The sequence below is a fragment of the Nuphar pumila genome, chromosome 10 (assembly GCF_984573655.1).
Source record: "Nuphar pumila chromosome 10, dmNupPumi1.hap1.1, whole genome shotgun sequence".
NCBI lineage: Eukaryota > Viridiplantae > Streptophyta > Magnoliopsida > Nymphaeales > Nymphaeaceae > Nuphar > Nuphar pumila.
The window spans coordinates 94084987-94107166 of NC_143258.1; the positions used below are offsets into that span (position 1 = coordinate 94084987).

The window sequence follows — 22180 nt, forward strand, 5'->3', positions numbered from 1 at the left end:
ATCCCAATGAAAGTAGTAATTTAGTAGGACATCATTGCAGACTATCTTACAACTTTACTTTTGTTAAGATATAGTTAATACACATATATATAGCTATGTAAACCGAAATACCCATTAGGGGTATTTTGGTCTTTTCACCAAATAAGTGTCAGTCCCTAATGGGCTGACATTTTATTTTGTCTTTTGTACTTTTACTTTTTTTGTTTTTTTCCTTTTGTCTTTATGCAAAAGGAGCACTGTTTTTTTTTGTTTTTTTCCTTTTGTCTTTTATGCAAAAGGAGCAGCTCATATGACTGTTGGAGCTGCCCCAACAGCCACATGTTCAGCTCCTTATTCCCCCATTGTATTATAAATAGCCCCAATGGGCCATGTATTCTCTACTACTCTTTTGAGTGCCTTTTATGCAATAACAATTTGTTATGACCCTTGTGTGGGTGGTTTCGTTGATTCAATCAAGTATTCTACTTGATTGAAAGTGTGTTCTTGCATGTGTATCAGATTCAATCCACTTCATTTCAACCTTTACAAGCAGAAGCAGTTGGTATCATAGTCTAAAATATGTCATTAGCTTCTTAGCCTCTAAGATTGTTTCTGAAAATCATTTTGTGCCCAAATTTGCATCAAAATTTGCTGCCCCTGTTTGTTTTATGTCACATGAATTGCATCAAAAGAAGGGTATTCTGTAATGTTTTATGGATATCAAGAGCAGAAGACTGCTTTCTTTCAAAGTGCATGGTGGGTTGTAAAGATCACTCGCTCTGGCTTTTGGGTTGTTGAGAGTGACCCAACTTTTTTATGCTCATAAAACCTTAGATATTGTGATTAGGACTGGTAAACGAACCGAGCAACGCGTAGCTCGGGTTGGTTCAGCTCATCCGGTCATCCCAAACTCATTCATGTTCGGTTCGTTTGGATGGCGAGCCGAACACGAGCTTGTTCATTATACATAGCTGAGTCAAACACGAACAAGGGTTGTTTGTCTCGGCTCGGCTCATATAAGCTTGTTTAGATAGGTTATGTAGAATTTATTGCACTATAAAATTTTAAAGGCATGTCATCTCAATTGGGTCCTTGGACTTACTTGCATGTAACAGGTTGAAAGTTCCATTTTCGGTAAGAACCCTTTCAATTTTTTTTGTTTTTATTAAGGCAAGCCATCTCGAACTCGGCTTGTTTGACTCGGGCCTATACGAGCTGAGCTCGGATCAGCTCACACAAGCCACATGAGCTGAGTCTGAACACTATATGGCTGTAAATGAGCCGAGCTGGAACAGCACCTGTTCGGTTCGTTCAGCTCGTTTACCAGCCCTAATCGTGATTATTACTGGAAAAATCATTGTCTCTACTTTGATAAGTTTTTTATTTGGAGTGAGGAAGAAACAAATTTTTACTCTCAAGTTTAGATGTTTGAGAAAAGAAATTGTGCTAACCATTAAAAAAAAAACTTAGAGTTTGTTTTGGGCTTAATTGTGCCTACCCTTGGGCTAGGGCGGAAGCAAAAAGTGAAAGCCATCACTGAATGGCCTAGACATGTTACCAAAATCGATGGTTTTCATAGATGTGCTTTTTGTTCATGCAATGTGGGTGCTTACCTTTAGCAATACTGGTGCTTCCACTGCTGCTGTACATAGTATTGCACACTTTATATGCTGTGTATTGTATGTATCTATAAATATTTTTATCATATATTTGTTGGTCCTAGTGACATGCATCTTTGTGATGATTGTCAGTATACAAAATCATTTGATTCTTCCATAAGATGATAATGTGGGATTCTTTCAATAAATGCATGTATAGCCTAGTAAGTTGTGAAAAATGATTGCAAGGTAACGGATGTTAATAAAAAGTTGTCACATGGTAACTTCATCTATTAGCGGGATTAGGGCTACAAAGAAGAGGAAGTTTCTGTATTTCTCCTGATTTTTACAAATATGAAAAGGAAATCATGCTTGCAGCATATGCTCTTCAGTTGGCCCTATTGATGATGCCACAAAAATGGGAACCTTGGGCTTTGGTTAGATATTTTATCCGGTTCCTCCATTTCCTCTATAGAGTTCATGAAATGAATACGATTCTGTATCTTTCTCTTGTGAACATATATACCTGATTCATTCTGCTATTAAAGTATGTCCTGCAGGTTCAAAATCAAGAACTTGGTTATGGTTCCGAGTCTTCCGAGTTCTGACACTGACAACATAAACTGAAAGTTCACCCATTGCTTTAATAGGAAAAACCCTGAGCCACACCTCTGTTTGATTGAGATTCCATTCTTTTAAGCTCATGTGGCTGCAGGAAAGAAATTAAGGAATCTCTATTAGGGGTGTCAGTGGGTCGGATCTGGTTCTGACCCAGGTGAGTCCAAACCAGGATCTGACTTTGAGGTGTGGGTATCGGATCCGGACCTGAGTCTGATCGGGTCCGGACCTGAGTCCGATCAGGTCCGCCATAAGAAAAATCATACCCAGGCCCTATAAGGATTACATGAACCAGACGTGATCCATGCCTGGTAAAATAATATTTTTTATCTTTTTTTATATTGAAAAATCATGGGCCTTAATCAGAGCTGGGCCTGGATCTGGGTCTGGTATGAAATTTTACAAACCATTCCTGGTTCCATATTCTAATCAGACCCTTTGGTTTCAACCCGGTTTCTAATTGGACCACCTTCTTTGTCACCAAACCCTGATCCTATAGGGTTTGGTATGGGTCGGGTTCGGTTCAACCCTGACCCGATGACACCCCTAAACTCTATCATGAGTTGAGCCAATATGTATCACTATCTTGATTCTTAACCTTCTAATAAACAAACTTGGAGACATTTCCATCTCAATATAATTAGTGTGCAAGCCCACAAATGTCTTGGTCACTGCTGAAATTTTCTTAGGGACATAATAAAAGGTGTATTTCTTTCAATTCTGCCATTTGGCAAGTCATGCATATCAAGCTGTCCATGGCATATTACACCCTAACAACAAATTTAGTTTAATTGATTCATGGACTGTTTCAGATTTCAGTCTCATCTTTCATTAACCATAGAACTGTAATCCTAGTCTATTTGTCCATCATATTTCCATCTTCTATTTGTCTTATAATTTCAGCTGTTTGATTTTTAATTTTAGAATGATGGTATATTTGCCTCAAACATATCACTGCATTGAATAGCTTATTTTCTTGATTATTAAATGAAGGTTGGACCTCTTGCAGCTTACTATCAAGTACCAATACGCCATATCCTGCTGGTACATTTACTGTTTTGTTTTTTCTTCCTGATTTCTAAGTATTGATGCATGTGTAAATGAGATTGAGGAAACTGGTTTCTGTTGAATGTTTAGATTTATGATGAGACGAGTCTACCAAATGGCATCATGAGGCTCCAGCCAAAAGGAGGATATGGACATCATAATGGGTGAGTCATCACTAAGTTGTATTACTGTAGCAATGTCAGTATAGGACAACCTGAGATGTAATGAGCATTCATAAGCCACATTATTTGACCTGTAGTGGGAAGCTTCCAAAAGGAGACTGCATTTTATTGGTAATAATTCTCTACAGAAATTAGATTTTCTGAAATTTGCACTCGCAAATTTTTTCAGTTAACAGTTTAAAGTATACTTATGAAAGTGTGAAACCCACCCTGGTCTTTTGGTATCATATTAATTTTACAAAAATCTTGTCTACGTGGACAAAGGCTAAAAGGACATGAAGACACTATTCTTGTCTTTCTTCCATTAAGATTAGCTATGTCACAAACACACGGGTACAACCTAATGCTCAACATGAATTTGATAATTTTTAGGACACAGGGGGCAGGGATTTTTTTTGAAACTTTTTAACCAATTACTTTTTTTTTCAAATTTTAATAAGTACATTTTTATTGATATTTTATTAAAATTGTTTAAAAACTTTGGAAAATAACAAAATAATGGTTGTATGTGTCAGGACGTGTCATTGTGTGTCCGGTTGTGTCCCCATAGACGTGGTAAGGGCCTGTTTGTGTGCTGCAGAAACGCACGCCCATCAATGCATTTCCGCGGGGCCCACAGCAGCAACACAAACGTCGGGTTCCCTTTCCGCGAGGGAAGGGAGCCCAAAATCAATGCTGAACGCGTTGGGCGGGGTCCGATTTGTTTTCCACGGAAGAAGGTGCCATGCCAGGTGTTGCCGTGGAACCTTCTTCGGTGACAAGCAAACGCGCCCTAAATGTCATGTTAGTATGATGTAGAAGATTAGTATATAAGGGGACAGAACATGGGAGTAAATTGGAGGATACCTGTGACATAGGAAAAGATATAACCAGCTATTGCAAATAAATAATTTGCATATTGATACACATTGGCAAGGAAAGTACAACAGAAAGTTTTAATTAAATAAAAATCAGATCATACTTAACCTCTTTTGAAGTACCTTGTTTTTTAACTATAGACATGAAAAGAGCTGTGCAAATCTTTGATGATACTTGATCAAATACCACAATATTTGATGTGAAGATGCTACAATTTCTATTATACAGCACAATAATTAACAAGAGATGGTCACTTGTACTATTCTTACATTTTGGAGGCTTCTTGGATTAGGAGTGTATTTGATTTTCCTCTTCTCTCATAAATCCGCTAATTGTCTAAGATAAGGACTAGGGTACCTTTTCTTTAAAGTAGAATAGCCACTATTTCAATGCTTAAGAAGGGGACCTATAATTATTATAGAAGTTCTGTAGCTTCCTAGTGTCGTTTTCCAAAATTTCCCATAAAATTTGGATTCCATATAAGCCCAGACCTGTAGTAGCATGCAAAATTGAGGTGGTTCCAATCTTATTGTAATGCATTACCTCTATCTCTTTATTCACAGTGCTCACCCATCTTCTATCTTTTGCTACCTCAAAACTTGTAGATGGTTCCCTTTCAATGCTTCACTGAAGAATACCTGGTATGATTTGAAAAGCCTTCATAAGATACCCAACATTCTATGGGATGTTGATCTCTAGTAAATCTTCTCAGCACATGTTTTGGTTCCCTTTGCACTTTATTTGTATAATATTTGGTGTTGTAAGTTCAACAAATTTCTGCACCTTTTGTGAAACGCCCCAAAATTTCAAACTTTATAAACCCTTTGAGATAGTTGGTGGATATTTTTTTCGGATATGGATCTTTAATTTGGTTTTGAATTTGGATCTTTTTGTTTGGTTCCTAGATTCGACCCAACTAAGGATTAGATCTGGATCGGGATTGAGTTTTTGGATCTGAACCATTTTTAAATTAGACCCAAGTGGGATCCACTCAAGGTTCTAGAGACCTCATTAGGAGGGTCTTTAGACCCTAGAGGACTCTAGAGAGGGTGGGACACCCTCCCTAGTGGACCTCATAACTAATTTGGTTAATTAATAATTAATTAAGATAAAATATTAGTTAATTAAGAAGTTAGTTATGATATATTTGAATAGGACTCTTAGGGGATCAACTTAGATAGAATATGTATGGATTTGGACTCTTAGGATGGGACGCCCCCCCTTGGTGGGTTTTTCTAATATAAAAAAGAAATAAAATAAAGAGAGGAGTCTCTCTGGTGTGCACTTTAGTAATGTATTTTTAAAATGATATTTTTATGAAAAATATTTATGAAAGTTGGTCACCAAATTTTAAAAATTCAACTCTCATAAATAGTGAGAACCGGGTCGAACTTGAGGAACGGGTTGATAAACTTTGTATTCTACTCAATTTGAATTATTTATTTCCTTAAAAAGAAAAATTAAACTTGCTTGTGCAAATTGCTTGTTTAAGCTTTCTTGATCAGCATATTTGCTTGACTTACTTGCTTATGTATGATCACTTAACTTATTTGCTTAGTTTGCTCGTTCCGCTTACTGTTTAGTTACTACTTGCTGCATTAATTATTTATGCCTTACTAAGTTCTTTCTTTTCTTGTGCTCACCTACTAGTTTTTCGCGAAACTAACCCATTTCATGGGTATAGGTGATGAATAGGTGCGCAACAGGCGATGACGCAACTGCAAGATGGCCTTAGGATCCAGTGTTTCTGCTCGTAGTTATTCTCCTGGACATTTTGGGTTTTTGTTACGGTTTCCCTAGAAGAGAATCCGGATTTTGTATAAACTCGACATTTTCTTTTTATAGAAGAAATGATTTCCTAAGTAAATTGCAGATCGTCCATGGTAAATCCTTGTTCCCTCGCTAACGTGCCCAAAGTTGTCAAATTTGTCCTTTTCTTTTAAAGAAATCGTTTCCGCTGATTTTAGAAATAAACTCTATAAAGAAAAGGAACAGATAAACTGAAGAAGCAAGCTAAGCAACTAAGTCAAGCATGAAAGCTAACACATAAGCTGAACTGCATGCGAGCTAAAACCTAGAAAGTTGAGTGTGTAACAAACTGAAAAGTGAGCATGCTCGATTTAGTTATTTCTTGTTAACCGGCCATGAGGGTCCATTATGCTATGTATTTTAAGATACCTCGGTTGTCTGACTGAATCCTATTCCTAAAGGAATGACCGATGGTCGAAAGAGTAAGCCCCCAAAGGCCTGACAGGGATGCATCCAACTTCTGCAGAAGTGTTAGGCTAACTTATATAGCTCCTATCCCCTAACCTCCGATGACTGGGGAAGCCGGGTCTTTTGCCCGTAAATAGACATTAATGGTCTGTCTATCGGAGTTGGTACCCTTCGTTCTCTCTCTTGGGGAAGCCAGGTTGAATCGAGCGCGGCCTGGTTTCTTAGTCGTCGCCTTATTCTTCATGCTCTAGTCCATTAGACCAAACGAGCATCTTGCCTGTGAAGGCGATCCCATTTTTATGTGTTTTCAACAACGTGCACAAAGCACTAATCGAGGTCATAAGACCATCTCATCCAATCGTCGTAGTACTAACATGCCTCGCATGTTCAAGAGTACACTACGAGGAAAGGGATATAGGTCCTTAATAGGAGCCTCAACATTGTGTTTCACAACAATATAATATTTTAGAAAGTTATTTTAACATTCTAAATCTTTCGAAATGATCAACAACTTGCCTACATATGGCATGCGATTTTCTCGAATCTCGCTTCCGATAACGCAGTGTCTGGATGCTACACAAGTCTCGACACTGGTCTCGGTAAATGGGCTTCGCAAAAGAACCCATCGCCCAACAGCTTGATCTTGCCCCAGATCAAGGATTTTCTCGAAATATATCGAGTAAACGAAAATAGTAGAAAAGGTACTTCTCCCGAATATGCTGAGTCGGGGAGGCTTAGATGCAATAGCGCATCACTAAAAAAGAAGGGGCTCAAACTTTACCGGTAGAACTACGCAATCGAAGAACTGGGAACCTCGCAAAGGACCCAATTAACTTCGAGGTTGCATTGTTTAAGCCTCAAATCCACCATGGTTTTGAGAGCGAGTGGTGGAGGCCGAAGCACATTCCATGAGGTCAAAACCATAGAATTCTACGTAAAGAATGCAATAGGGAAAAACATGTGCGATGGCAAGGCAAAAACAAAAGACAATAGTGTGAAAAGCAAGAGTCGGGGCACAAAACGCGACGGCAAAGCAACATGACAGAAATAGGAAGTGTGAAAGCAAATGACAAGGATCGCGAAACTGCATCCTTGAGCAAAAGACAGAAAGTAGTAAATGCGAAAGCAAAAGCCTGGACGCAAAGCGCAGCGGCAAACAGAAACAAGAAATGCAAAAACAAAGGACAAGGATCGCGAAACCGCATCCTTGAGCAAAAGACAGTAAGTAGTAAATATGAAAGCAAAAGCCTGTGCGCAAAGCGCGGCGGCAAACAAAAACAGGAAATGCGAAAGCAAATGACAAGGATCGTAAAACCGCATCCTTGAATTAAATGCGTACTTATATACATATATGTATATAAATATGTAATTAAGTCCTTTCGATATTTAATTATTTAAGCTCGATTCAATTATTTAAGTCCTTGTGCAATTTCTCCTACCTTGGGGTATTGTGAGGAAGAAGTCGTCTACGAGCGTAGGTGATCGTTGGTTCGGTTTGCGGGGGGCACGAACGGGCTCCGTTTCGCAAACCGCAAAAGTACATCGTTAGCATGATTTTAAACGAATAAGGACAGGGAGAAGACTCGGCTTCTCTGAAATACAAGGTAGGGCCAACAGTCCCTGCTGAGTGCTGACTTGAAACGGAACGGGGCAAGAGTCGATGGCTCCTACTAGCTCATAAAAGAGGAGGGGTAAGGGCTTGCCTTTGCCGGAGAAAAAAAAAGAGGGGCAGGGGTGTTGGTCTCTGCCAAAAACCAAAGAGAGGGGCAGGGGCCGATGGCCCCCTGCCGGACATAGGAGAAGGAAGAGAGGGAGCGCAGGGGCCAAAGGCCCCCCTGTGGCTTTCAAGAGAGGAGGCAGGGGCCAATGGCCCCTATCGGTCATTGAGAAAAAGGGCAGGGGCCATCGGCCCTTGCTGGACTTAAAAGAGGAGGGGGCAGGGGCCAATGGCCCCTGTCGACCTCGACTGTTATCGGGGCAGGGGCCAGTGGCCCCTGTCGATGCTTTGGAAAAACAAAGTAGGGGCCCTTTGGCGCCCGCCTGGAGCTAACGGGAAAGGAGGCTGCGAGAGGGAGGGGACTCACCTGAGGCTGCCGGAGAGGAGGGAGGTCGCCGGGGAGGTAGGAAGTCACCATAGAGGGGGAGTTGAGCGAGAGACACAAAGGGAGAGGGGAGATGAGAGATGGCAGAGGGGGAGAGAGAGAGTCGACGATGAGGGTCGCCAGAATGGGAGCATGCCGGAGAGGAGGAAGGCGTTGTGGAGGGTCAGAGCCGAGAGAGGGGAGAAAGCGGGAGTCGAGGGGGAGGGGTTTCGAACGCCTCTCCCTTTCCCTCCTTTGCCCTTTATAAAAGAAACACAGGGGACGGTCGCCCCCTGTGTGTCGCCCCTTGAAACCCCCCGTAAGCCCCCGCCAATGGGCTGGGACCCGGGTCTAGATCCAGGTCGGGTCCAGACCCGACCTGGTTCCATTTTTTTAATGGGTTTTACATCCTACCCTCCTTAAAATAATTTTGTCCTCGAAATTTGATTGATTTTATTCCTTAAAGTACAAGTCAGTGTACTTTTCCCTTATATCAGAATCAGGCTCCCAAGTACATTCCTCTATCCCATGGTGCTTCCAACACACCTTTACAAGAGATATCATCTTTGATTTAAGCACTTGATCCCGATGATCAACGATCTCGACAGGTCTTTCCTCGAAAGAAAAATCCTTCTGAATGTCTACATCATCATAATTGATAATGTGTGACGGGTCGTGAACGTATTTTTGAAGCATGGATACGTAAAAAACATTATGGATCTGAGTGTACTGAGGAGGTAAAGCTACACGGTAAGCTGCTTCACTAATCCGATCTAGGATCTCGAACGGTCCGACAAATCTAGGGCTTAGCTTTTCCTTTTTTCCAAACCGGAATGTGCTCTTTGTGGGAGATACCTTAACAAAAACTATATCTCCTATCGAGAAGGTGAGCTCTCAACGACGATGATCCGCATAAATTTTCTGTTGACTCTGAGCAGTATGGAGTCGCTCTCGTATCATCTGCACCTGCTGAGTGTAGTGTTGTAGTACTACAGAAGATTCCATCATTCGCTCGCCAACCTCGTCCCAGTAGAGAGGCGATCAACAGGGCTTTCCATACAAGGCCTCGTAAGGGGCCATCCCGATGTTAGCATGATAATTATTGTTGTACGCGAATTCGGCCAGACTCGTATGAGAATCCCATTCTCCCTTCCAGTCCATCATGCACGCATGCAGCATGTCCTCTAAAGTCTGAATTATGCATTCAGACTGTCTGAGGGTGGAAAGCGGTGCTAAACTTCAATTTTGTACCCAAAGCGAATTGAAGTTGTCCCCAAAACCTCAAGGTAAACCTCGGGTCACGATCAGAGATGATAGATACAGGAACACCGTGTAACCTCACAATCTCACGGATGTAGAGGTCCGCCAAACTGTCTAAAGACTGACTAATGCGGATAGGAAAGAAATGTGCCGATTTGGTGAGTCGGTCGACGATCACCCAAATCACATCGTTCTTTCTTCGTGTCCTTGGCAAACCGACGATAAAGTCCATAGTGATGTCTTCCCACTTCCATTGTGGGATTTTCATCTGCTGCATTAGTCCACCAGGTCGTTGATGCTCGATCTTAATCTGCTGGCAAGTCAAATACTTAGAGATATATGTGGCCATGTCTCGCTTCATCCCGCTCCACCAATATCTGCGCTGCAAGTCCTTGAACATCTTCATGCCTCCCGAGTGAATCGTATATTTCGACTTATGAGCCTCTACGAGAATCTCGTCTCTCAAAGCAGGATTATCTGGGACCCAAAGATGATTTTTGAGCCATATGCTACCATCCTTCTTTAGTCGGAAAGGAGTATCGGTCTGCTGTGTATGAGCCTTAAGCTTCTCGTACTGCGCATCAGTCTTTTGCTCAGCAAGGATCTTGGCTAATAGCTCAGGTTAAGCTATCAGATTGGAAAGACTGATAGAATTCGGTGAGACTGCAAACAGTTTCCATAAGACCAAATTCTCAATCAACTTTCAACCAACGTATAATAGGTTGATGAAAATGCTAGAAGCCTTACAGCTCAGAGCATCAGCTACAACGTTCGCCTTTCCTGGATGGTAGGAAAGGGTGAAATTGTAATCCTTGAGAAATTCTAGCCAGCATCGTTGTCTCATATTTAGCTTCTTCTGTGAAAATAAGTACTTGAGGCTCTTATGATCCATAAAAGCCTCGAATTGTTCCCCGTACAAGTAGTGTCGACATATCTTCAATGCGAACACCACAACTGCTAATTCCAAGTCATGAGTCAGATAATTCTTCTCATGAATTTTAAGTTGGCGTGAGGCGTAGGCGATTACTTTATCATTCTGCATTAGGACACAACCCAAGCCTGTCCCAGAAGCATCAGTGTAAATTACGAATCCACCTTGACTCGAAGGTAAGAACAGAATAGGAGCAGTGGTAAGACTCTCCTTCAGCATCTGAAAATTGCTCTCGCACCTATCGTCCCATATGAACTTAGCTTCCTTCTTTAGTAGCTTTGTCATAGGTAGAGAGATTTTGGAAAAGTCTTAGATAAATCTCCAATAATATCCGGCTAAGCCAAGAAAACTTTTGATGTCCCGAACGTTCATCGGCTGCTGCCAGCTTAGTACGGCCTTCACCTTTGTAGGATCCACGAATACTCCTTTCTCGAATATAACATGCCCCAAAAACATAACATCCTTGAGCCAAAACTCACTTTTGGAGAATTTAGCGAACAAACGCTCCTTTCGCAAAGTTTCCAAAATGATGATTAAATGTTCATGATGTTGATTCCAGGTTTCAGAGTACACCAGAATGTCATCGATGAACACGATCATGAAGGTGTCCAAAAAGGGTTTGAGCACACGGTTCATGAGGTCCATGAAGGTTGCAGGTGCGTTGGTGAGTCCGAAAAGCATAACAGTAAACTCGAAATGCCCATATATGGTTCAAAAAGCCATCTTGGAGATATCGTCTCCCTTAATTCTGAGTTGACGGTATCCTAACCTAAGGTCGATCTTTGAGAATATCTTGGCATTTCGTAGTTGATCGAACAAATCCTTGATACATGGTAACAGATACTTATTCTTTATCGTGGCCTGGTTGAGCATTCGATAGTCGATGCACAACCGCAATGATCCGTCTTTCTTTTTAACGAATAAAATAGGAGGTCCCCAAGGCGAGACACTGAGGCGATTGAATCCTAAATCCATAAACTCCTGTAACTGCTTCTTGAGCTCCTCGAGCTCGGCTGGCGCCATTCGGTATGGAGCTTTAGAAATTGGCGCAGTACTTGACAGCAACTCGATGTTGAATTCAACCTCACGTGGTGGGGGAAGTCTTGACAGCTCCTCTGCGAAGACGTCTGAAAAATTCCGAACCACCTCCAAATCTCTGATCGAAACTTGTGTCAGCTCGAACTGGACGACACTGACTAAAAAGGCAATGCATCCCCTTCTCAAGTAGTTTCGTGCCTTTAGCAAATAAATCATCTTGCTTGCACGGACCGCCTTCGCGAACATGAATTCCACCTTAGGCATCCCTGGTGGAGACAAAATGATATTGCTCTCACGGCAAAAGATTTTGGCATGGTACTTGTGCAGCCAATCCATGCCTAGGATGATGTTAAATTCGGTCATATCTAGAAGGATAGCACAGGCCGACAAATGCCGATCTGCCAAGACCACGTCCAAAGCTGGCACGTAGGTCGCACAAATAGTGTTTTTCCCAATCGGGTTATAGATGTTGAGAGCGTTATTCAACGAACTTACAGGTATGTGCAAAAGTTCAACAAATTTTACAGAAATAAAAGAATGAGTGGCACCGCAATCAAAGAGTACGAAAGTTGCTTGGTTAGCAATCAAGATGGTACCTTGCACGAGCTCACCTTTGGTCAGTTGTTCGACCGCGGCAGTGTAAACGTGTCCTGACGCCTTCTTCTGGCCGTTGGACTGTGGCTGTTGCGTCTGGTAAGAATGTTGTTGTTGTTTCGGTTGCGGCGGTAGTCGGAGGAGTAGAGGTGCTCTGCCATTTCGTCTGAGGTCGTCGGCCGCCTTCTTGCGGCACTTGCGTGCGAAGTGACCCATTTTGCCACAGTACAGGCATCCGCCTGTAACAAGAGGGCATGCCTGCCCGGGGTGAGGTCGTCCGCATTTGGGGTAGACATCGCCCGCGTGCTGCCAGGCGGGAGGGTTGCCCTTCGACCGCTGACGCTTTGAAGGAGGATCTTGTTTCCTTCCTCCTTTACGAAAAAAGGCGGCCGCTTGACTTGACCGCCAGAGGGATTTTTCCTTTGATCGCTACCCGCAGCGGGTGGCCTCTTGCTTTGGGTGCTCTTGGAACGCTCCCAGTCCTCGGTCAGGAGAGTGCCTGCAGCAACAACTGCAGAGAGAGTCGATGGCATGCTGTTAAGGACCCTTGGTCAGAGTCCTTATTTCAATTCGCGGATGAATTTTCCCACCCGCTCGCGATCATCTTCGAATAAGTTGTGGCAATATTGCTCCAACTCCTGAAATTTGGCGTGCCTTGACAAAGTTCCATAAACTCCACCTTCTTCTTCTCCCTTGCATGAGGAGGAAAGTAGTTCCCCAAGAAAGCTCTTTTGAAGGTCCCCCAAGGAATAATCAAAGTTGTCGGGAACTGTATGTTTCGGGTCGTGTCCCACTAGTGGCGGGCAGCACCCTTAAGCCTGAAAGTACCATAAAGTGTCTTTTTGTCGTCTGGGACTGACAAAACCTGTAATACTCGCTCCACTTCCAAAACTCAGTTTTCAGCTGCATCTGGGTCGGGCTTGCCTGTGAAGGTTGGAGTATCGAGCTTTAAGAACTTTTCATATGATACTGTCGCATAATGGCTCGGTTCTGGGGTAGGTGCTTGATTGTGCACTTGATTTCGCATAGCGTTAGCCAATGCGCTCAGAGAATCCATGATGGATTCCCCCTGATCTGACCATTTGTCAGATGAACCCTCGTTCGAACCTTGAACCATCCTTAAAATGACCAGATGATACATAAGTCAACACTTGGAGGAGAAGAATAATATCAAAAGGTTATCGTATTTTCGAGTAATACATGTTACAAAAGCCCAGCAGTGCTGGTACAAGAAGGCATTTATAATAAGCAAAAACACAAACTAATCACGGGTACAAAAACCAATGAGCTTTATTTCCTTTTTAGGGACGATGGGAATACTTTTTTAAGTACTCTCTAGTGATACCCGTGCGCTTTATCCTGCGCAGAGGGGGAAAAGGATGCAAATCTTCATTCGATACTCCTTGCTTGTGAAGAGGGGTCGTAGGGGTGTAATATGGCGAGGCATTCGGCACATAGGGCGGCAAAGCTGGAGTGTACACCGGAGAATCCGGTATGTACTGCGGTAAAGCCGGAGTATATACCGGAGAATCCGATATGTACTGCGGCGAAGCCGAAGTATACACTAGAGAATCCGATATGTATTGCGGCGAGTCTGGGGTTGGTGTGTATATTGGTGAGTCAGGTGAAGGTAAATAAGTGGGTGGAGCTGCGTCCTGAGTACCCTCTGGGGGAAATAATTGTCCTTCAAACGTTGGTACGTCTAAAGCACTCTGGACTGAGGATGTTGTGTCTTCCAGATCTTGTGCTGCAGACGCCCTTTTGTCTTACGCTTCCCTGATTTGACAATTATTCATCGTGTTCCCTTCTTCACCACAGAAATCGCACTCCATCTGGGCTTGCCAAGGAGATTCCGCTTCAGAGGATTCTAGAGATGCATGCCGGTTAAGCAAAACATGTTTTGGTAAAAGTGCACTGCTGCCCACGTCGTGGCTAGCGGTGCTTGGTAAACATTCAGAAGCGTAAAGCCCCAAGAATCCGCAAAAGTATGATGGGGCATCCTGTTAGTCCAACATTCCAACCAGGTAGTCGGACACTCATGTCTTCCTACCACAGAGCTTCTGCCCCTAACTGAACGACAACGCGTTCTCTGTGCGCCTCTTCTGTGTCTCAATCTCGCACCATCCGAAGGGTTCATATTCTTTAAACAAGAAACCCCAAACACCCATGTAAGGTATGCTCTAGTCTATTAGTATAGTAAAAAAAAAGGAAATTAAGTTACAGCGCGATACGGATGCTCGATGACCAAGAATCATTGTTTCCTTTTGCTCTGATACCAAGTTGAAACGCCCCAAAATTTCAAACTTTATAAACCCTTTGAGATAGTTGGAAAATTCCTTTTCTTTACAGAGTTTATTTCTAAAATCAGCGGAAACGATTTTTTTTAAAAGAAAAATGACAAGTTTGACAACTTTAGCCCCGTTAGCGAGGGAACAAGGATTTACCATGGATGATTTGCAATTTACTTAGGAAACCATTTCTTCTATAAAAAGAAAATGTCAAGTTTGTACAAAATCTGGATTCCTCTAGGGAAACCGTAACAAAAACCCAAAATGTCCAGGAGAAGAACTACGAGCAGAAACAGTGGATCCTAAGGCCATCTCGCAGTCGCGTCATCGCCTGTTGCACACCTATTCATCACCTGTACCCAGGAAATGGGTTAGTTTCGCGAAAAACTAGTAGGTGAGCACAAGAACAGAAAGAACTTAATAAGGCATAAATAATTAATGCAGCAAGTAGTAACTAAACAGTAAGCGGAACGAGCAAACTAAGCAAATAAGTTAAGTGATCATACATAAGCAAGTAAGTCAATCAAATATGCTGATCAAGAAAGCTTAAACAAGCAATTTGCACAAGCAAGCTAAACAGATAAACTGAAGAAGCAAGTTAAGCAACTAAGTCAAGCATGAAAGCTAATACATAAGCTGAAATGCACGCGAGCTAAAAGCTAGAAAGCTGAGTGTGTAACAAACTGAAAGGTGAGCATGCTCGATTTAGTTATTTCTTGTTAACCGACCATGCAGGTACATACATGGCACGTGAGTCGAAATAGTCGAGACCAAGCTGAGAGTCCATTATGCTATGTATTTTAAGATACCTCGGTTGTCTGACTGAATTTTATTCCTAAGGGAACGACCGGTGATCGAAAGAGTAAGCCCCCAAAGGCCTGACAGGGATGCATCCAACTTCTGCAAAAGTGTTAGGCTAACTTATGTAGCTCCTATCCCCTAACCTCCGATGACTGGGGAAGCCGGGTCTTTTGCCCGTAAATAGACATTAATGGCCTGTCTATCGGAGTTTGTACCCTTCGTTCTCTCTCTTGGGGAAGCTAGGTTGAATCGAGCGCGACAGGGTTTCTTAGTCGTCGCCTCATTCTTCATGCTCTGATCCATTAGACCAAACGAGCATCTTGCCTGTGAAGGCGAATCCATTTTTATGTGTTTTCAACAACGTGCACAAAGTACTAATCGAGGTCATAAGACCATCTCATCCAATCGTCATAGTACTAACATGCCTCGCATGTTCAAGAGTACACTACGAGGAAAGGGATATAGGTCCTCAATAGGAGCCTCAACAGTGTGTTTCACAATGATATAATATTTTAGAAAGTTATTTTAACATTTTAAATCTTTCGAAACGATCAACAACTTGCCTATATATGGCATGCGATTTTCTCGAATCTCGCATCCGATAACGCAGTGTCTAGATGCTACGCAAGTCTCGACACTGGTCTCGGTAAATGGGCTTCGCAAAAGAACCCATCGCCCAACAGTTTGGTCTTGCCCCAGATCAAGGATTTTCCTGAAACATATCGGGTAAACGAAAATAGTAGAAAAGGTACTTCTCCCGAATACGCTGAGTCGGGGAGGCTTAAATGCAATAGCGCATCACTAAAAAAGAAGGGGCTTAAACTTTACCGGCAGAACTACGCAATTGAAGAACTGGGAACCTCGCAAAGGACCCAATTAACTTTGAGGTTGCGTTGTTTAAGACTCAAATCCACCATGGTTGCGAGAGCGAGAGTGAGAGTGGTGGAGGCCGAAACACTTTCCATGAGGTCAAAACCATGAAATCCTACGTGAAGAATGCAACATGGAAAAACATGTGCGATGGCAAGGCAAAAACGAAAGACAATAATGGGAAAAGTAAGAGCCGGGGCGCGAAGCGCGACGACAAAGCAAAATGACAGAAATAGGAAGTGCGAAAGCAAAGGACAAGGATCGCGAAACCACATCCTTGAGCAAAAGATAGAAAGCAGTAAATGCGAAAGCAAAAGCCTGGCGCAAAGCGCGGCGGCAAACAAAAACAGGAAATGCGAAAGCAAAGGATAAGGATCGCAAAACCGCGTCCTTAAATTAAATGCGTACTTATATACGTATATGTATATAAATATGTAATTAAGTTCTTTCGATCTTTAATTATTTAAGCTCGATTCAATTATTTAAGTCCTTGTGCAATTTCTCCTGCCTTGGGCTATTGCGAGGAAGAAGTCGTCTACGAGCGTAGGTGATCGTTGGTTCGGTTCGCGGGGCGCGAACGGGCTCCGTTGCGCAAACTACAAAAGTACGTCATTAGCATGCTTTTAAACGAATAAGGACAGGGAGAAGGCTCGGCTTCTCCGAAATACAAGGCAGGGCCAACAGTCCCTGCTGACTTGAAACGGAACGGGGCAAGATCCGATGGCTCCTACTAGCTCGTAAAAGAGGAGGGGTAAGGGCTTGTCCTTGTCGGAGAAAAAAAAAGAGGGGCAGGGGTGTCAGTCTCTGCCAAAAACCAAAGAGAGGGGCAGGGGCCGATGGCCCCCTGCCGGACATAGGAGATGGAAGAGAGGGAGCGCAGGGGCCAAAGGCCCCCCTACGACTTTCAAGAGAGGAGGCAGGGGCCAATGGCCCCTGTCGGTCATTGAGAAAAAGGGCAGGGGCCATCGGCCCCTGCTGGACTTAAAAGAGGAGGGAGCAGGGGCCAATGGCCCCTATCGACCTCGACAGTTATCGGGGCAGGGGCCAGTGGCCCCTGTCAATGCTTTGGAAAAACAAAGAAGGGGCCCTTTGGCCTCCGCCTGCAGCTAACGGGAAAGGAGGCAGTGAGAGGGAGGGGACTCACCTGAGGCTGCCGGAGAGGAGGGAGGTCGCCGGGGAGGTGGGAGGTCGCCGGAGAGGGGGAGCCGAGCGAGAGACACAGAGGGAGAGGGAAGATGAGAGATGGCAGGGGGGGAGAGAGAGAGCCGACGGGTGAGGGTCGCCGGAATGGGAGCTCGCCGGAGAGGAGGAAGGCGTCGGGGAGGGTCAAAGCCGAGAGAGAGGGGAGAAAGCGGGAGTCGGGGGGGAGGGGTTTCAAACGTCTCTCCCTTTTCCCCCTTTGCCCTTTATAAAAGAAACACAGGGGACGGCCCCTGTGTGTCGCCCCTTGAAACCCCCCGTAAGCCCCCGCCAATGGGTTGGGACCCGGGTCTAGATCCGGGTCGGGTCCAGACCCGACCTGTGTCCATTTTTTTAATGGGTTTTACATTTTGAGCTGGCTTCTCTTGTTGAGATCCCCTTCTATATACTTTCATAGGCTTCATTGCAGTTTGCTGTTTATCTGCCCCATCAGCTGCTTGGTTGCGGCCATCACTTTTAGTATCTTTATAACTAGTTCATGTTATATTGTTGTCTTTTTTACTTGCTGGTTCCATATTTTTAACATTAACACTATCGTCAGTAGTCAGCTGCTGACTTTCAACAAGGAAGAACCTCATAAAGTCCCCTATAGGATTGGCTGGTACCCTGTCCGTATAACTCTCCTCTGCATTCTTAGAAAATGGTTTTTCATTGCAGGCAACATGTCCATTATCATCTTTTACTTGCTGGCTACCTGCTATAATCATCTTTGTAGGAGAACACAAGCTACTTTCGTGAAAAGTAATGTTTAGAAATGAAAACTCATCTCAATCTAGCAGAATAACATTGGTAACCTTTGTTCTTTTCGGGATATCCAATAAAATACAAGGTTAGCCTTTGGATTAAGTTTTCTTCTTTGAGAACCATCAATGAACACATAACATAAGCTTCCAAAGTTCCTCAAAGATCTATATTCAAGAGGTTTTTCTACAAATGACTTGTATGGTGATGTTTCATCCAGAACATCTAAAAAAAGTCTTTAACTAAGTAAACAACATCGTGTAAAGCCTTGATCATTAGATACTTGGGAATGCCACTATGGTGCATTGTAGCCGATCTAACCTTGGTAATATGCCTATTCTTCTTTTCAGTCACTTCATTTTGTTGTAGCATGTGGGGACATGAAATTTGGTGCTGTATCTCATCAACTAGTAGGTAGCTTTGAAAATCACAAGATTGACCTGTCTGACATATGTTTGACTATGTCCAGGAAGTGCCCTGGTGTTTCATGTGTTGTGTCAACATGGAATATCCATGCTAAGTGAAGCGTGTGCGACAGCAGGCAGCAAAATAGACCTAGACTTGACCCACTAGAACTCATAAAAGAATCTGCGGGTACCTATAAGTCTTTTAGATTGTGCAAACTCTAGAACTACTTAGGCGTCAGCTCTTTTGGTGGTGTACATGATCGGAGCTCTGTAATGCTCTGATACCATGTTCCAAGTTGAGCTCCTACATCTTGGGTACCTGCAATAAGGGTTCAACAGCAAAAATTGGAGAATATAAGAAAATATAGAAGAAGAAGAAGAGGAGATGGTAAGTAGAAGAGAAGAGAGAGAGAGAGAGAGAGAGAGAGAGCACCCAAAAACTATAACTATCGACCCCTCTCTCCCTTTTTTTGTTACTAATGCATGGGTCTTACAGTTACATGACAAAAATGCCCCTATTAACAAGCGCTATAGACAATACGCAAAAAGGGGACCAGTCAACTGGTGGACAACCTGGTCATTGTGGTCAACTTGAAAGCATGATAAAAATAAGCTTTACTTTCTAACAGCAAGTTTATTTAGTGTTTCAATTTATTCCATAACTAACATATTTCAATTAAAATTCAGCATCGACTTCACGAGAGTCAACTTTTATGCTTTTCTTTCTCACATAAAACTTAAATTCAAATCTCTGTTTTATCTTATTTACAGTCTTCTCATATACAAGTAATTTTAGGTTAACTAATCAATACCTGGGGACTTTTTCTTACACTGTCATTCTCCATGTTACTGTTCAAATGACTTTAAATGAGTAATTCAATAATCATTCTTTTGATGTTGCACACTGTCCATTTAGATGAGTAATTCAATAATATTTGCTTTGATATTTTTCTATCATTTGCCAATACTAATAACCATAATTTAGTCTTATTAGAATGATTTCGAGATTCTTCCGGACTGGCATTGTCTTATCATCGGTCTTTGTTACAGAATGAAGAGCGTTGTGGACCATTTGGATGGTTGCCGACAATTTCCTAGATTGTGTATAGGTTAGTCAATGCTGTCTTTTGCTATTCTTTGTGCTCTTGGGTTATTCATCATTATCTGAGAACTAAACTAAATTCTAGAATCTCGGTGAACTTTTGCAGGAATTGGGAACCCACCAGGGACCATGGATGTCAAAGCTTTCCTACTTCAGAAATTTAATTCTGAGGAGCGTGAGCAGGTAGAAGGTTCTTTTCCTTCTCCCATGCACATGGCCACATGCACACACAACATATACCAGACCAGGTTTGGCCTGAGTAATTGTTGCACCGGGTCCAGAAAAACTTGCCTAACCCAAGCTTGCCAGATTCGTGACCACAACCTATGTAACATGAACTCTTCTAACAAGGCAACACACCTCACACCCACACCCATGTGGGTACAACACTTGGACACAACTTCCTTTGTGTTAGTTGAAGTCAACCACAGAAGTCTATTTCTGTCCAAAAGTGGATTCAGTTAACCCTAACCAAGTCCAGTATATATATATATATATATATATATATATATATATATATATATATATATATATATATATATATATATATATATATATATATATATATATATATATCACGCCCCCTCACCCAAAGTTTTTGAAATTTCCATGTTGCACCCTCCGCACCGGCACGTACGTGACATAGCCCCCCACCTACGAGAGACAAGTGAATGTTAAAAGAATCCAATGTTTCAAATAGAAGTTTCAAAATAATCAACTAACCCCACGATGGTTGTAGGAACTATCAATATCCATTTTCACACTCATTTGTCTTGAGTAGGTGGATGAAGCCATCAAACAAGGAGCGGCAGCAGTAAGAACCCTCGTCTTGAGAGGATTTGATGAGAGTATCAAGAGATTTAATCTTGGTCAGAAGTACAAGTATCACAAAGTCTGAATGAGAAGAGGTTGTGCCCTTCTTGAAGAAGGTTTATGTGTAAAATATGCAGATAATGGTACCCATCGTACCTTGGGTAGTGTATGAAATGTTACGTTGTTGTCCTGTGCAACTGTGGGAGAGAGAGAGGTCTTATCTGCATTTTGGCTCAATGTGTGTGCGTGTGTGAGTGTGTGTGTGTGAAGAAATTCTGGTATCACCAGATGGAAGGATCAAAGCCACATTCATGGCCCAACAGTTTTTCTGGTGTTCGTCCGTGCAAACATGTACGTGGGTTCTCAGCTCAGAGAGGGAGGGTGGGGGATTAACTGAAAATTTTGTATTGTGGGTTAATGAAAATTATTTGCATGTATTCCACAGTTGTAGCAGTAACAATGTAATCTGGTATATAAATGTATCTCTGCAATTCACTAAAATGAGTCGGGGACATGGATTGTCAGAACTGTAATGTCAAACAGCCAGTAGCGACTTGGCCTCTTGATTTAGTCATTTAGTTGAATTTTCTTTGTCAGTGGCTTGACCATGTCTTGTTTCATCAAATTTGAATCTTTTAAGGGAGAGATCACAATTTTGAATCTTGCAAAGGAAAGATCATAAAAGAGTACAGTTAACTCAGGTACAGTCTCTTGATTCTCCATTCTTCCAGTAATGTGGTGTGTGCAGATTTGGGGCATTATGTAAAAAACATCTGTGGCACCCGAGATGTTTTATTCAGTTATGCCAAAATCTTAAAATGTTGGTTGGAAGGGTCATGTAAGTTTATGCACAACCAGGATTTCTTTGCTAGGTTAGTGGATTGACTGATGTATAACCCACTTTTTTGAGTCTCAAATTTAAGGGGTCTGCTGAAGTGCCATATTGATCAGTCTTTCTGAAAATATTGCTTGTATTAGAGTTTCATGTTGGAGAGCTCTAGATCATCTGAATTTTTTGATCTGGCTTTCAGCTATTTTACCTACACATGGATGTTGGTGCACGGGTATAGTTTCAAATATGCAAGTTTCAAGAATTAAATGTGGACACTTGCACATACATACATATGTGTGCGCTCGTGATGCAGTATAGTTTTTTGGTTTGAATATTTTTTTTCATAGTCCAAGGCAAAAACCCTTTTGTCACCTACCGCACATTGGATGGCTTTGGATCGGTAAAACCCTTGAGGTCCTCCCTGCCCACCGGGGAGTACATCCAGTTTCAACCTTGTGGCAAGGGTTGCCACCTATGGGTTTCGAACTTTTGGCGTCCAGTCAACTTGGTGACATTCACAAGTCGCCGCTATCAGACGGGTGGATCCTTTGAGGGCTATTGCAAATTGCAATATTATCAGAGAGAGAGATTTCCTTTGTAAATAATTATTTCTATATTTATTTTTTTTAGATATTTTGTCCCATAAAAGGTGAGACAAGTAACTTTTTCAATATCTCACGATAAAAAGGCTCGCGTTATTTTTTCCGTTTTAAACTTGTCACT

At 42.4% G+C, this 22180-nt stretch overlaps 1 protein-coding gene across 4 annotated transcripts in view; it reads left to right on the forward strand.

Moving 5' to 3' along the window:
* Positions 1-21126, forward strand: part of LOC149827412 (chloroplastic group IIB intron splicing facilitator CRS2, chloroplastic-like) — a 34382-nt gene extending 13256 nt beyond the window's left edge. For all 4 annotated transcript variants that reach the window (XM_090020311.1, XM_090020310.1, XM_090020312.1 and 1 more), the window contains 5 exons: positions 3189-3239; positions 3333-3406; positions 19761-19819; positions 19919-19995; positions 20594-21126. In XM_090020311.1, the coding sequence (XP_089876437.1) occupies positions 3189-3239; positions 3333-3406; positions 19761-19819; positions 19919-19995; positions 20594-20710 (378 nt within the window). In that variant the 3' untranslated portion in view covers positions 20711-21126. The remainder of the gene's footprint in view (positions 1-3188; positions 3240-3332; positions 3407-19760; positions 19820-19918; positions 19996-20593) is intronic.
* The last annotated feature ends 1054 nt before the right edge of the window (positions 21127-22180 follow it).